Source organism: Orbicella franksi, chromosome 7 (assembly GCF_964199315.1).
Source record: "Orbicella franksi chromosome 7, jaOrbFran1.1, whole genome shotgun sequence".
Classification (NCBI taxonomy): Eukaryota; Metazoa; Cnidaria; class Anthozoa; order Scleractinia; family Merulinidae; genus Orbicella; species Orbicella franksi.
In genome coordinates this window covers 14,028,825-14,043,824 of record NC_138151.1, presented here as the reverse complement: position 1 = coordinate 14,043,824, position 15,000 = coordinate 14,028,825, and the positions used below count along the sequence as shown (strand labels likewise).

The 15,000-nt window shown below is 36.8% G+C and overlaps 2 protein-coding genes across 3 annotated transcripts in view; one reads left to right on the top strand and one right to left on the bottom strand.

Moving 5' to 3' along the window:
- The window catches only part of LOC145492121 (cohesin subunit SA-2-like), a 37,702-nt gene extending 30,239 nt beyond the window's left edge, over positions 1-7,463 (bottom strand). The window contains exons 1-9 of one of the 2 annotated variants that reach the window (XM_081471458.1): positions 6,784-7,463; positions 5,524-5,624; positions 5,234-5,406; positions 4,923-5,037; positions 4,366-4,509; positions 3,921-4,017; positions 3,614-3,690; positions 2,027-2,080; positions 1,302-1,452 (exon numbers count right to left, since the gene is read on the bottom strand). In XM_081471458.1, coding sequence (XP_081327584.1) covers positions 1,302-1,452; positions 2,027-2,080; positions 3,614-3,690; positions 3,921-4,017; positions 4,366-4,509; positions 4,923-5,037; positions 5,234-5,406; positions 5,524-5,619 — 907 coding nt within the window. In that variant the 5' untranslated portion in view covers positions 5,620-5,624; positions 6,784-7,463. The remainder of the gene's footprint in view (positions 1-1,301; positions 1,453-2,026; positions 2,081-3,613; positions 3,691-3,920; positions 4,018-4,365; positions 4,510-4,922; positions 5,038-5,233; positions 5,407-5,523; positions 5,625-6,783) is intronic. The other variant, XM_081471457.1, reaches the window with a different exon arrangement.
- Positions 7,464-10,254: 2,791 nt separating this feature from the next.
- Positions 10,255-15,000, top strand: part of LOC145492126 (uncharacterized) — a 9,522-nt gene continuing 4,776 nt past the window's right edge. Inside the window, exons 1-3 of the mRNA XM_081471463.1 lie at positions 10,255-10,702; positions 13,636-13,756; positions 14,256-14,375. Coding sequence (XP_081327589.1) covers positions 10,340-10,702; positions 13,636-13,756; positions 14,256-14,375 — 604 coding nt within the window. The 5' untranslated portion in view covers positions 10,255-10,339. The remainder of the gene's footprint in view (positions 10,703-13,635; positions 13,757-14,255; positions 14,376-15,000) is intronic.

The following is a 15,000-nucleotide window of genomic DNA, read 5'->3' as shown; positions in this document are numbered from 1 at the left end:
GTCAGGCCAGTAATCTCTATTTTTCACTTGCCAAATGGGCAAGAAAAGTTCCTTTGGGGTAATATTTGAGAAAATTCAAATAACAGAAGCACAGTACTGTAAGAGATCAAATTATTGTTTCTATTCTAAGTTTTACTTAATTATTGTAGTGAGAAACTTATTTTCAGTCTGGAGAAAATAACTGTCCTGAAGCTCAGGCTAGCACATGTACATCCTAGTAACAGCTTGCCTAAGGTGCATGTACAGGTCAGAAACAGAAACCAAGCTAAAACAGACACTAACGAGTCATCGAACAGATCAAGTTTCATGACCTTTTCCTATAAAGTTGGGGATCATATACCTGTTCATCACTCACTGATTAACTGACCATTGTTGAGAGGTTATTTTGGCAGTTAGGACGTGCTTTAGTGGCAGTTGCTGTTGTGGAGGGTGGCAGCAGAGAGGAAACAGAAACCAAACTAAAACAGACACTAACAACCCATTGCGCAGATCAAGCTTCATGACCTTTTCCTGTAAAAGTTGGGGTTTGTATACGCTGTTCGTAAGTTGCTGATTAACTGGCCATTGTCGAAAGGTTATTTTGGCAGTTAGTCTTAGTGGCAGTTGCCATTGTGGAGGGTGGCAGCAGAGAGGTTAAAATCCACTGGGACATAAAAAAGTGGCCATTGTAGAGAGGCAGCTATTAGTGGAGATTCAACTGTATACCTCAGTGGGAAGGTGCACTCATCATAACCTAACAAAAATACTGGCAAGGGAGGAGGGGGGAACCTGTGATTGACTACTAAGTGTCACATCTAGGGAAGCCAGAAGTTGCAATACCAAATATTACAAAAAACCAAAGTTAACTAAAAACACTCACACCACCACCCAGCTTATACCAGATCATGTGTAATATAGGCATCCGTGGTCAAGTGTGGATTGATACTCAATCGACATCTTGTTCAATACTTGGTCAACACTCAATCAACTACTCAGAGGACAGTCACGCGCAAGTTGACAAAATTTTACACACATGCCATCGAGTTTTGATCAATACATATGAGTTGGCCTACACTCAGCCATCTATCAACCAACTGTCAATCAAGTGTCAATCGAGTTTCAGTCTAGTGTTGACCGAGTATTGATTGAAATGTCGAAATGTCGAAATGTTATGTGTCGATCAAGATGCTGAGCAAGGGTCGAGTGTATCAATCAACACTAGACTGCAGTTGCCTGTACACATGATTCCTTATTCCTAACATTGCAATGACTAGCTGTAAACACTCCCTTCAAGTGTACACAGCCCACAGTTAAATTCTTACCAGCTAGTGTGCTTGTGTGTCTGAAGGCACGGACTTGTGAGTCAGACAATCTGATCAGCCAGGACACCAATGTGTCCAACATGTACTCGTCATAGATTATGCTGTGTTGACACTGCTGAATCAGCGAATCTACAAAGTCTACAAAGTTCACCTGATAACAGAACACGAAAACTCCTGGTAAGAGGTTTAATAGAAAAGTTTCATCAATGCAAACAGTCAAGATATTGAAATATTAACAGTTGAAACCCACTGTCTAAAACTCTTAGGGGAAACAAAAAGTGTAGTTTGGGATGTTGGGGGTTCAAGATAGAATATACTAAGTAAATGAAAAAGTCTTCCCAAGGGAAAATGATTTGTGTTTGAGACACAGAGGACTTCGAGATAACCAAGTACAAGATATTGAGATTCTACTGTAAAGAAACTCCACTTGGTATGTGGTTTTAACGACAAGGAAGTAGACTACGGTAGCTCAATTTACCATAAACTGTTATGAATACGTTTTTCATGCCCTGGCCTTAGACCTTACATGTGACGGTTTTGTCCAGGGGGGAAGATGGTGGAGTCAAGAGAGGGTACTATTGTTATTATTACAATTTTTGCATCTAAGCCTATAGGGGGGGTAGGGGTTCAATTCCTACATATGTAGAAAGGGTTTTTCAAGGGGGAAGGCTTCTTATCAAAATTTTACAATATCTGAACATCAGAAGCTAATGAACAGTACTTACTCTGAACTTTTTGTACGGCTGACCTGTCATAATGAGAGGATATTCATGGCTGTCCTGTTAAGAATAAAAGAAATGTTAGTCAGCTGTGCCACTGTCATAGTCACTGAAAATACATGGTGTTTTAATGTGGCAACCTTGAACTTACAAGTAATTTTGAATATAAATCAAGATGCATATAACAGAAAGTTGGTCATCTTTGTACAGTACATATCAGGGGGAAAAGAAGACTTCACTGTGGCTAACCAGGGCTCAACACTAATGGTAGCCAACTAGCCACAGACTACAGAAATTTAGTTTTGGCTAGTAGGTTGTTGATTTCCTCTAGGCACTTTGGCTAGTCAACAAAATGAAATCGGCTGAACTAGTTTCTGTCTCCTTCAAGGAAGACAAACACAAAATTTACACTTTTCTCAGAAACAAGGTCAGAGTTTCATTGTGGACATATCATGGTACCAGGCATGTGCTGTACAGCACGTACATGTATGCAAATTCAAGTTTGTCTACTTTTTGCTGGGTGGTAGGTAAACAGGGAACTGAACATGTTACTTTTGTTGAAAGAAACATTTGACAAACAAGACAGCATTTTCTGAAAGCACACATCAATGCTCTTTTTTGTTATGACATTTTTTCATGTGCAAAACAGTGCGAACTGTAAAGGGATAACATTTCATTTAGCGTAACAATACATGGGTGATTTGTTGTTGTATGTATACTTACAAACTTACCACTACAGAAATAATTAGATGAGAAAGATTTAATTCTTTCGATATTTAAACCAGCCGTTTTTAGCAGTCGAATTTCACCAACGACAGTTTACAGTATTGTTCAGATAGTTGTTTTGCTTTTGAAACATTTCTACGGCGCCTGTCTGTGAAGAAGTCTCCACAGTTTTTACAGTGACGTCTTGGGGATCTTGATATTTTTCCAGGGAAGTCTCAGAGAAAAACAGAGTCCTTAAAGTCTTTTCAGGAACTGGAACTTTTTTAAAACTAGTTTAAGTACAGTATAATTACCAACATTATGTATTAAAGAGAGTCACTTGTGTTGTGCTTTCAGGTCTTGCTAGTAATTCTGTTGTTATTGGACCTACCTGAAATTTTCGCGACAGGTTAATTTTGCAAATTTCGCGATTTAAAGAAAAAGTCGCAAAGTTAAAGTGATGCGAATAATAAGTATCGGAAACATACATTATGTTACTGTTGACATATAGTACCGCCATTGTGTTTTGTTACTTTTGACGTTATTGTACCTTTGATAGAGTCAGTTTACTAAATTCAAAGACATGTTTAAGTAACATTGCCAAGGAAATAAATTTTTTATTACTCAAAAACGCAAAGTTAAAGTGATTCAAAATACATTTTTTTGGAAAATCACCTAATTTAAGTGTCGCGAAAAATGTGTACCCCCAAATCACGAAATAAACGTGTCACGAAAATTTCATGTAATTAGGTAGCCAACCACAATGCTTGGCTAGTAAGTTGAAAAGTTAGTGTCCAGCCCTGCTAACTTCCTTGGAGCCTGCATGCACATGTATGCACAACAGATTATCGCTCAAGTTTAAGTGTATTTCTCCGTAAAAGATCTGACCTCATCAAATTGCTCTGTGAGTTGACGGATTGCATTAACACTTTCTTCTTCCTCCAACATTTTAGGAGTTACAGTTCCTGTAAAGGGAGGGAGAAAAAGGAAACTGCTAAATTATAAAGATAAAAATGAAATTAAACTTGTCTGCTACTGCTGCATTTTAATAATTTTCAGGCCAAAAATTTTCATCTTCTAATAATGTTGCTTTATGTAACCTTTTTACAGTATACCCCTGTGTTTAATGGAAATAACTCAGAAATAAGCCACGTCTAGCACGCCAAGATAAAACTTGTTTGAATTCAAAACAAACCTTTGCAACCACAACACTGGACAAAAAACTGGATGAGGTCCACCATAGCATTTTCTCTGTCTGAATTATAGCTCTCAATCCAGTCATCAACAACAGCCTGGAACAAGGACAAAACTGCATTAAATTTTTTGACTGCCAATTAACGATTTCATTTTAGTAGCACCCACATCATTGATTTAATTTTGGATTTTCAAACGTTGACAAGGACCTATTTGGTAGATGCACTTACTGTGCCTCTGTGCACAGCCACTGTAACATCTGGTTTACACCAGGTAGTGACATGAATTTAATTAAACATTTAAATTTTTCGATAATAACCTTCAGGTCAGTCAACTTCTCCTGAAAACAGCCTTCAATCGCTTCATGTAAAACAGTGTGCCTCAGATATCCATTGTATAGTTCTCACTGGTCTTTATTAACGGCTGCCTTGCACAATACAACATACCCTGAGAGCTCCCTTTCCAGCTTTAACAATGTCAAACAAGGTTCCTTGACTCTCGTCTGCATCTGAACCCCCTTTAGACTTCCTTGATCTCTTTTGAGATGACTTTCGAGCAGAAGGCTGTTTAGACTTAGCCTTTTTGGCTGCCTGCAAAAAAGAATAAACCAACAAATAAATTATTAATAGATAATTATTAATTTTAAGCAGACTGATATTAAAATTACATGCATTTTACCAACACACACAGTGTAAAAGTTCAAATTTGAACTGTTTGAACTCCTATTTCTTTTACAAAATTACAGAATACTGATCCGAACAGCTTAAAATACATCTAGAACACTTCCAACTTGTTTACTCTACCTGAAAAATATTTATAGAATTACAAACAATTGACAGAAATGTCTAATTCAATGACTTTCAGGTACATGTACAGGTACCAAATTTTCTTTTTGAGACTTTTCTTTTGTTTTCTTACTCCAGGACTTCCAAAACAGGTACAAATCGTGTTCTTTTGTCGCAGGTCATATGTTATCATACTAGGGGAATACACATAAATGTACCGGAGTGGCTTTAAATATTCCTGCAGCTCTTTTCCTTCCTCTTCCTGGTGTGGGAGCCTGAACTGGAGTTTCCAAGTCGCTGTCATCACTTGATTTATTTACAGAGGACTGTTCTCTAAAGAAAGCAAATGAAGCGAAATCAAAATATTTTACTTTTACATGGCTGTATGTAATCATAATACAACAAACAAATGCTGCATATTTTCTGTAAGTTACACCAAATACAGGCAAACCAGTGAGGTACCAAAACCTCATTCTCACTTGATACACTGTTTTACAAGATGTCAACCATTTACAATTTTTTTCATTACCCAGCTTCTCCTGTTTCTTCTTCCTCATCATCTGAGCCACTCTCTGGGGTTCTCTTTGTCTTCTTAACTTGAGACTGCTGTGGTGTCAATTGCGCTTCACCAGGCAGACGCTGGTGACCATATAAGATCCGCTGTTTTACCTTTCTGCCACTACGTCTTGGTGATGAGCCGGACTGTCGAAAAATATTGTTCATTAACCTACCAATTCATTTAAATCTACCCCAATTCTATTACTATACATGCAGTTGTACTATTATTTGAAGCATGGCATTGTGGTATTAGTTCTGTACCTTGCTCTTAGTTGGAGATGGTGTACCCACAGAGGGGCTAGGCGCTGCACTGCTTCCACTAGCCTCTTCTTCATCAGGTTGCACAACAGGCATCATTTATACTAAAAAATAAAACACTAACAGTGAAACATCCCTGGGCTTTGGCCTTCAGTACACTGTATCATGAGTAAACTTAAGGGTAAAACCTGCATTTGAGCTTAGTTGCCCATAAAGTTAGAGCTTATCTCTGTTTGCAGTTTCATGATAATTTATCACTAACAATATATTGATTCTACATTATGGTGGACGCCCTAGTAAGCAGACACCCTCAGGACGAGAAAAAGCTGTCTGTAACTGGAGCTGGCCGCTTATAATAATAGTTCCGGTTAGCGGCCACTACAATTGTAAGCGAAAGATGGTCACCTACAGGAGCTAGCCCAGCTTACAACAAACATAGGGGAGGGGGTTTTCTAAGTCAAAAATTTTCAGTGGAAGTACAAAGTAAATAAAAAATTTCCAGAGGGGTAGGAGTTGAAACCTAACCATCTTCCACAGGAGGGATATGGTGTTAGGAATACTTGTATTTTCTAGGCAACACAATATAATTATAGGAGATTGATGAAAAAAACACTCCTTCAACTGGATTGAATTAATGTATCAAACATGTACATAAAATAAAAGTAGTATTCTACAATCTAATCACATGTACTGTTGCTAAATGCTTACATATAAGCTTAGTCTTATTATACAGCTATAATTAAGTTTATATTTCTTCACCATGGAAGCCCACATGCAGGTATAAAGAAACAATTTATTATTAAGTTTATACGCAAAATTTCACTTACAATACGGCAGAAAGTTATGATTAGTGATAAATGCGGTATACATTAGCTTATAAGCTTATATGACTTGAACTTAAGTTAAATACAGTTTAAAACATTTAAGATTAATCATACGTGTACATGCACCATGATGTGAGAACATCACACGAAACAGTGTGCCCATTGAAGAACATGCACACCTAGCCTATCTCGGCGTTATTGCTCGAAAGGCAGAATTCCCTACAGTTTCCGTATTGCATGTCTTAACACAACTTGGGCACCATAGGGTAATAATAACACCGAGAGTGGCGAAAACGTTGAAGAAATTAAACGCTCGTTTTGAGCTTATCAACATCATGGACATCTCAGCCAAAAGCGACGACCTCTTATTAGCTGAAATATGTACAACTTTAGGCATTTGTTTGAGTTCCTATTCTGTCAAGAAAACATCTTTACTCACCTGGGATATATGAAAAGACGGATTTCTTTCATAAAAGGTCATAAAAACTGAAAATAAAAGCATAAAACACGAGTACACCAATTGCAGGTTTCCTTCGAAGCGAACTTCGAAGAACGATTCTGTTTTGGCGGGCATTGATCACATGATCCAAATCAAGTTTACCGCTGACAGTAAAATTGCGCGGGAAAATTGTAATTCATTGGCAGCTCCTTAGAAGAACTGACTGAAAATTAAATTTAGAGATAATGAGAACAGGGGCATTTTACCGGGCTATATATATATTTACTTCTTGTCTTGATTACCTGTCGTTCGAAAAGCACACTCGGTGGACACATTTCGTTTACAATAGATCTCTTTCACAGTCACGCAATAAAAAGATAAATGACCATAAATCGAAAACCATTCAGTGGATAAAGTCAAGAAATTGTGATCTTATAGGAAATAGAGAAGACACTTCTCCAAGTTTTAGGTTTGTGCGTTTTCCCAGACTGCAGATATTTGTCGAAATGTTTCGCAGAAATTTACAGAGCCCAGTACCTCTGTGGTGCACCAATATGGCGGCCGGAAAATAGTGTAAACATCTGGAACTTACTTTGGCCATCTAGGCGACTGATTATCTGAATTGAACAAACAAACATTTACATAAGCACTTTTCCTAATGATCTAACTTCTAAAAAAGCTATAAAAAATCATGAGATAGGTATATATTTTTCGACAAATGCGACTGTAGCTTTGCGCCACGCACCGCCATAACTCTGAAATTCAAAATACGCTGATTTTCAAACGAAGCACACTATATATTGAGCTGTAACATTGTAAACAGATATAAATTTACCCCCTCTTATGCCTGATGGGGATAAAAAATTTGGTGGCTCTTTAGTTGTCGATTTTAGAAAATGACGTAACTAGACGTCACATGAAAACGATCTATAGGAAAGCTGGCGATTCACTCAGTGAAGGTGTTTCGTGGGTTATTCCGTGGTTTTCCTCCGCCGTTTAAAAAAGAGATCTAGTGGACAACCTATCGTATGGAATTGAATTTAACTTGCACTCTATGATTGTCTTGAAAATCTTACTTAAATACTTTTATAGATATGAAAATGGGATTATGAATCCAACGAAATGATCTGAATGATGACCCAAGATCATATGAACAATTAAACGACTACCGTAAACTGCCGCTCGCAGTAAGCCCTGGACTTATACTACTTAGTAAGGGGTTTTGAATGGGCTTGTAAAAGGAGGGGCTTATATTCGGACCGGGGGGTGGGGAGCTTATAAACGAAATAAAAAACCGTTTCCAAACGAGCTATAGCTGCACATGTTGATCGAAATAGGTTTTTCATTTACTGGTAATTAAGCTTTTAAAAAACATTATAATAAAACGAATTTAGAAACAAGGAAAGCTACAGGAGGGCCTATATCCGGGGGGTATATATTTGGTTTACGGGTAGATGGGCCTATAACCCGGGGGGGGGGTTTATAATTACGGTATGCATATAAAAGCCTACAAGTCTAAATTCTGCTCTACGAAGCAATTTATGCAACTATTAAAAAGAAGGCTTAAAGCATGCATGTCTGTGAGAAATCTTAAATTTTAAGAAATGACTGAAATGAGAGAAAGAAATTAGAGTTAGATGAAGAATAAAATGATGCACTCATTAAATCTAACAAGACATTTCTACAAAACTTGGGTTGATGGCTCTACAGAGGGATTTTCATGTAATGAAATATTAATATGAAGTGACCATCGTCTCTTGTAAATATATATTTGTAAAGTATTTATTTCTTTTCTTTTTCACCATTTCTATTCCTTAAAATTAATGGCATTTTAAATATCCTCAGAAAAGTTATTTTCAGCTTATCAGTTTTACCCGAGCACATCCAAGTAAAGTTTACAACCAGAGTTAAAAAACTGAACATCAATTGAAAACTTGTGGGTAACAACCACAAAGAAATATTTAAATATTTGCTCAAGTTTGTAATGGTGCATTAATTTTGGGTTAAAAAGCTTTCTAAGCCAAGAGCATTAAAAATTTGTGATAGGAGAAATGACTATATAAAGAACGGATGGAGTCATAAAACACGTCATGTTGACGGTGGGGGGGGGGGGGGGGGGAGAAGGCTCGTGGCTGAAGTATTCCGCTACAACTTTAGAAACAACGCCGTGTTTATTTGTTTACGGCACGCAATGCAATTGCTTACTAGCGAAGGAGTGAACGGACTAAGTAAGAAAACTAGGCTCCCTAGCGATCTACACATAACTTTTCTTCTTCTCCGTTTTCAGCTCATAATGGACAAATTAGCCATAAAAATATACCATGATAGCATTTTTATTTTTATTTTTCACTCTCGTATCAATATGCGTGCTAAACGGCAGGTAAGTACAGCGTATGAAGAAGGCATGCACCTGTTAGGTCAGTTATTCTTGTCATTAGCCAGCTTTAATTTCGACATCATTTATTTACCAGATAATAACAACAGGGTGTTGTTTTCACGGGAGATAAATGTGTGAATTATTCAGTTTATAAAATTTTACTGGGGTTCCACTGTAGGTTCATCGACACAGACGTTAATTAAATTAACAGAGTTGAAATTACCATTTGTCAAAGTCAATATAATTTGGGATGCTTCTAATTCCACCTGTCCAAAAACTGTTTTCCAACACGGGAAATCTCTTTCTTACACCCAGCAACTGTTACCCTCAGAAAACAAAGTCGTTACCTCACTTTATACTGAATTGAATTATCGTATCGAACAAAACGAAGATAAAGTTTCTTCATGCTTACGAGATGGCAACGTTTTTAAATAATAGATAATAACTTAGCAACCGATGGTGCAATAATTTGGAAAATAGCTATACTCGCTTTTATATAATCTTCTTTAATCTTAAATCTTATAAGAATCAGCATAAGAATCAGCATATTTTATAAGAATATCGACGCTGAAATTTGTGAAATTTTAAGAATATATTTAAAATAAACCCGAGGCTGAGATTTTGACACGAATATTATTTTGTGTTGAAACTTTGTAAATACAATTATGTGTTCCAAACTAGACCGTATAAAATTCTTCCTTTAAACGGCAAAACTAGCCAAACAGCATTAGCCGTTTGTTCGATGATAATGACATTTCTGCAAGAAGTTATCATATGTGGCTCCAAATCACTTCACCATCCAGACACCAAATACATTCGAAAACAGAAATGTCATACGCTATAATCAAAGAATATTCTCAAAAGTATTTTCAGCCTAAAATCGGCGGAAAAATAAAAACATTAATTCAGCTTCGGCCGGAAAAAAAAAATTCTTAGAAAAGAAACATGAGTGTATACAAACAACCAACCAGCTTGAATTAAACTTTGCTGACGCAGTTTTAAATTACGGTTTTAAATATTTTCAGTTTCTTAAATTATGATAATCACTTTTTGAGGTTTAATATTCTATGTTCCGGGCGATGCGTGTAGATTTGCAGACATGCACTAAACATTTGTTAATGCGTGAGTGGTACAACTTCATGCGATCAGAAGTCGATTTTGTTCACATTTAGAATCATAATGTTGTCCAAATTAATTTTTTTGCTCGTTGTCATCATTTATTCCCTTTGTATGTCGTTATACGTGGCTCAATCTTTGAGCTTCAAAGGTGTCATTGATGTCGCTGATGGAATTCTAGTTTACGGCAACTTTTTTTCGTTTCCGCATCACAAACTTAATTCCACACCGATCGAATCTCGCACAGTTTATGGTGAGCAGGATTGCATTGCAGCGTGTACAGAGTCTTTTCAATGCCGATCACTGAATTTCAGACTAGTTCCAGATGCAAATGGAAAATTTCTCTGTCAACTTTTGGATACTGACAAACTTTTTTTGTCGGAATTGTTCAATGCAAGCTTGGACTTCCATCACCACAGCTTTACGGTAAGTGCATCATGGTGACGAAAAGTTTAGTTTTGTCTTTTTCGTTGGTTGAGTAATCATATAGCAACCCAGATGAGTTAATTATATTATATATCTTATTCCCCGCAAAGTTTATCTTCTGGGCTTGAGGTAAAATTATTGAAATTAAGAAACAGCTTATTTTTGTGCGATTTCCATTCCTATTCTAATTGGACCGTTTAAGTAAGTTTTGCTGAAAACATTGGAAGTATACTGATAACGATGGCTGAGAAAGTTCTTTCACGGAAGACAAGTTTAATGCAAAGTTAAATTGGGAGACTTTTTTCTACGTATGGCTTAACTTAGTGCCCAGCTGCGAAAAGGAGTGTCTGTAAAGAAGCTGAAGTCCTTCAATCTTTTCCAATAAATTTGCAGCTGCATCATAAGACTAAAAAAGGCAATATATTTTTGAGATTTGAAAACCAAGTTCTCGGCGTTTATTTAGTCTTTACAAATAAAGCCTGATAAAACTGTCATCTCGAGATGCTGAAAATTTTATTAAATTAAGATATTAGAAAAAAAACAAACTGTCACTAATTTTCAAGTGGAAGGAATTGTTTTTAAATTCAATTTTTTTTTTTTCACAACGCACAAACCTTCGTGAAAAATACAATTTTAAAGATTTGTTCTCATTCCCAGTAGATCTAATGCGTCGAGGACTAATTCACCGCTCACTTTCATTCAATTCTACGAATGGGATTTGTATGCAATAAAGAAAGCAAACACACATAAACGAAAAAAGCTCAAATTTGCATGTATCAACAACGATTCATTGAGGACCCATTGAGCAAAGAATGATCATGATAAAGCGCTCGGAGGTAACTTTATTTTCAAATATTCCTTTATTAGAAAACGCTTTTATTTTTGAATTTCGTGATAAACAGCATAGAGCTCGCAGTTTATGAGTGAAATGTTATGAGCTGCAACAATGCGGCGTACAGGGGAATGGTTATGAAACCCGACAACCCGACTTAGCTAGTTATATTTTTTGGCCTTGACAGTGCACAAAAACATAATAGCAAAGATATCAGTGACGTCACCTATTGCTATCAATATGCCAACCAGAGAACTATTGGCTGATAAAGCAAAGGATTCTTTTGTTTAACGTTTGGGACATTTAAATAACAAAAACGATGTTTGTAAACAGAGATCTTCCCTATAGTTGTTTACTCAGTACTGAGGAACTAACCAATGGATACGTTTTGGTTACGTAATTCATGCATAGTAAATGAACGCAAAACAAAAGACTGTGCGCGGTCGTGGACCTTCCCACATAAATCTTGGCATCTTTGTTTGCCCCTTTGATGTTTGTTGGGCTTCATAACCATTTCTCTCTAAAAACTACGACGGAAGTACGTTTTCGAAACATAGTTTTAGGGAAAAATGAATTACGTAACCAAAATACGTTTCTATTGGTTAGTTCCTCAGTACGGAGTAAACAAATAAGGTACTTTAAGATACGCTACGGCGAGGTGCTACTACGGCTACTTTGGCCGTGATGGACTAGGCTGACAACGTTGTTTTACCCGCCAAACTCAAATGATTAAGATTTTGCTGTACGGCAACGGTATGTGCAGTCTCTACGTGTCTTTACAAAAATGACTACTTTCAAGGAAAACAGAGATCATTCTACTTTCACACGAAATAGGCTTGATTAATGACAATGATTTCCTTCTCCTGTGTTCGTCTTACATCTCCCAGAACTCAGATTTGCCTTTTAGAACTTGATAGAACCGCTTCTAATTCCAACCACAAAAAAAAAAAATATAAACTCCGATATAAAAAAGCTCGATTTCAACATGGACGGGTTGTTCGTACAACGATTACGTGATGAGCCCGAAAATACAAAACTTTCGATTATAATAAAACACATTTTGAACAGTAATAAACAATTATAGCCCAGATTAGAACACACGAAGCTTTCTTATAAACGGCTGTTCGGCCCGATACTAATATGACTGAATTGATCCTCTCGCGGTAGGTGTTAAATTCGTTCAAATTTTCTGTACAAATGACAAAGAAACAATGATCTTAGAACTGATTTTTATGATTGAGAACTTTATCTACAAACTAGGCTGTTCAAACAGTGCAAAAAGCATTAAAATGAGAAGTAAAAAGCAGGCTTATACTCACGTAGTAAAGAGTACGTGAAACCAGGCACTTTCCCGCAGTAGAAAGCAAGGCTACGGCGGGAAAGCCGTACTGGTACGCGCGTCATGACGTCACCGGAAGTGATCTTACCTATCTGCCGCCGTACTACAGCCTAGCCGTACCATATCTTAAAGTCCCTATTGTGTTTTGTGCACGGTCAAGGCCGAAAACGAGAACAAAAACACACAACAAAGAAATTTGTCGGGTTTCGTAAGCATTCCCCTCTATTAGCTACGTTCGAAACGATGAAGTCTTGATAATCATGCGAGTAACCCTAACCCTCAAGGGTGCACTCAAACTTTTCTGCTGCACCTGTGATTGTTCCCTTTTTAAATTTCTCCGGCGTACGTAGTGTGGAAGGAAAACATTTGTATTGCATAGCTGAGAAAATTACGACAGCGTGTGCATTAATTATATATAATTATTTGCCGTGAAGTACAAATCAAAAATTAACGATTAAATTGCCTGCTGTTTGCTAAGTTATTTCCTCAGTTAAATAATACGAACACTAGAGGTTCGGGAGTGGCTTGAAATTAAAAATTCACCAATCCCCCATGTCAGTATGTTGTGTCTATCAATATGAAAAGCCCTTTGAACAATACTTATACTGTCATTTTTTTTCCAAGTATTTTCCAACCTAAAATTAAAGATCATGTTTTGATTTGAATGTGCTCACTCTTTCTATTTTCAATGTCAATGCATGTTGATTTATGTTAGTAAAATCTTGCCACTACGTAATTTGACATACTATTGGCTCTTCCCAGGCCCCTTGTGAGCTACATCCATGCAAGAACGGAGGGACCTGTTATCCAGTTAACGGAGACTACGATTTCAAATGCGCTTGCACCTCTAGCTTCGGAGGAAAACACTGTACTGACGACAAAAGTAAGTAGACTTTAGGGTTTCCGGGTTCGTTCCCTATTTAGCCTTTAACGTTACTGGAAATATTGCTGTGTTGTTTTAGAGGTAGGTCAACATGTTCAAGAATTCAGGTATCTTTCAGGAAATCTCGTTCGCATAAAAAAGGATGACCGTGCAATTTGGATGCATTACAGCTTGATCGGTGGGCGTGATGTCTTCAGGAGAATGAGACTAATCTATTCTTTCAGGAGGTCATGTTTTGCATGTGAAAAAAAAAAGACATAAACGAGACTTCCGAGAGTATTTGCTAGCTAGAGTAAAAACCTCTTGCTGCCTCTTTGTAAAACTTTTATGATTTATTAGTAAACGGCAGGATACTCAATATGCCCTGAGATTTGTATCTAATGACGATTTAAAACTGATGATTACATAAATTTAATCATCATTGAGGATTATCGCTGATGATTATTCAAGGAGCTTTTTCTGTGTCAGCGATATAGCTTATGTTTGCATTTCACTTCAGGGTACAAGAGCTGTGCGGAGCTGTTGAACGCTGGTTTCACCGAGGATGGTTTCTACCAGATCTGGAGTAATCAGGCGGAAGTTATTGATGTCTATTGTGATCAGTCTAGCTGGGGTGGAGGTAACAGAAATGGAACCGCTAAAAAAATAAAACTAACAATAATAGTAATAATAATAATAATAATAATAATAATAATAATAATAATAATAATAATAATAAAATAGTAATAATGGAGGAAAATGTGATTTTTAATACTGTTTTTTATTTTAGAATTTTCCCTTTTTTCTTTAACATTGATGGAAGTGAGTTTAATTGGAGCATGTAATTTTTTTTAGCTTTTAGGTCGTATTTACTCAAAAAGTAACGCAAGAGTGTATCTAATTCCTTTTCTTCAATTCGAATTCCTTTTCCAGTTGAGGCCTGAAAATTTTCTCTCATCTATTATCCAGTGGAAATTAAATCGGTAAAACTACATATATTCCATTCAGTTACTCATTGAAAAAGGTTTCTTGGTTGAGTTTTAAATTGGCGTGGCAATTTTCGGATACTTCACTAGTTAAGGTAAGAAAACGAGAGAATACGAAACATGTTTCAATTACCCTTACGGGTTCCGAAAGATTTTCGGCTTTTTCATCATAGTGGTTAAATCCTTGCGAATAGCTGATTATGCTGCAATTCAAACTCTCTACGCGTGGACACAGTTTGTGCTAATCACAAGAAAGAAACACCCCCTATCTCAAGCTTA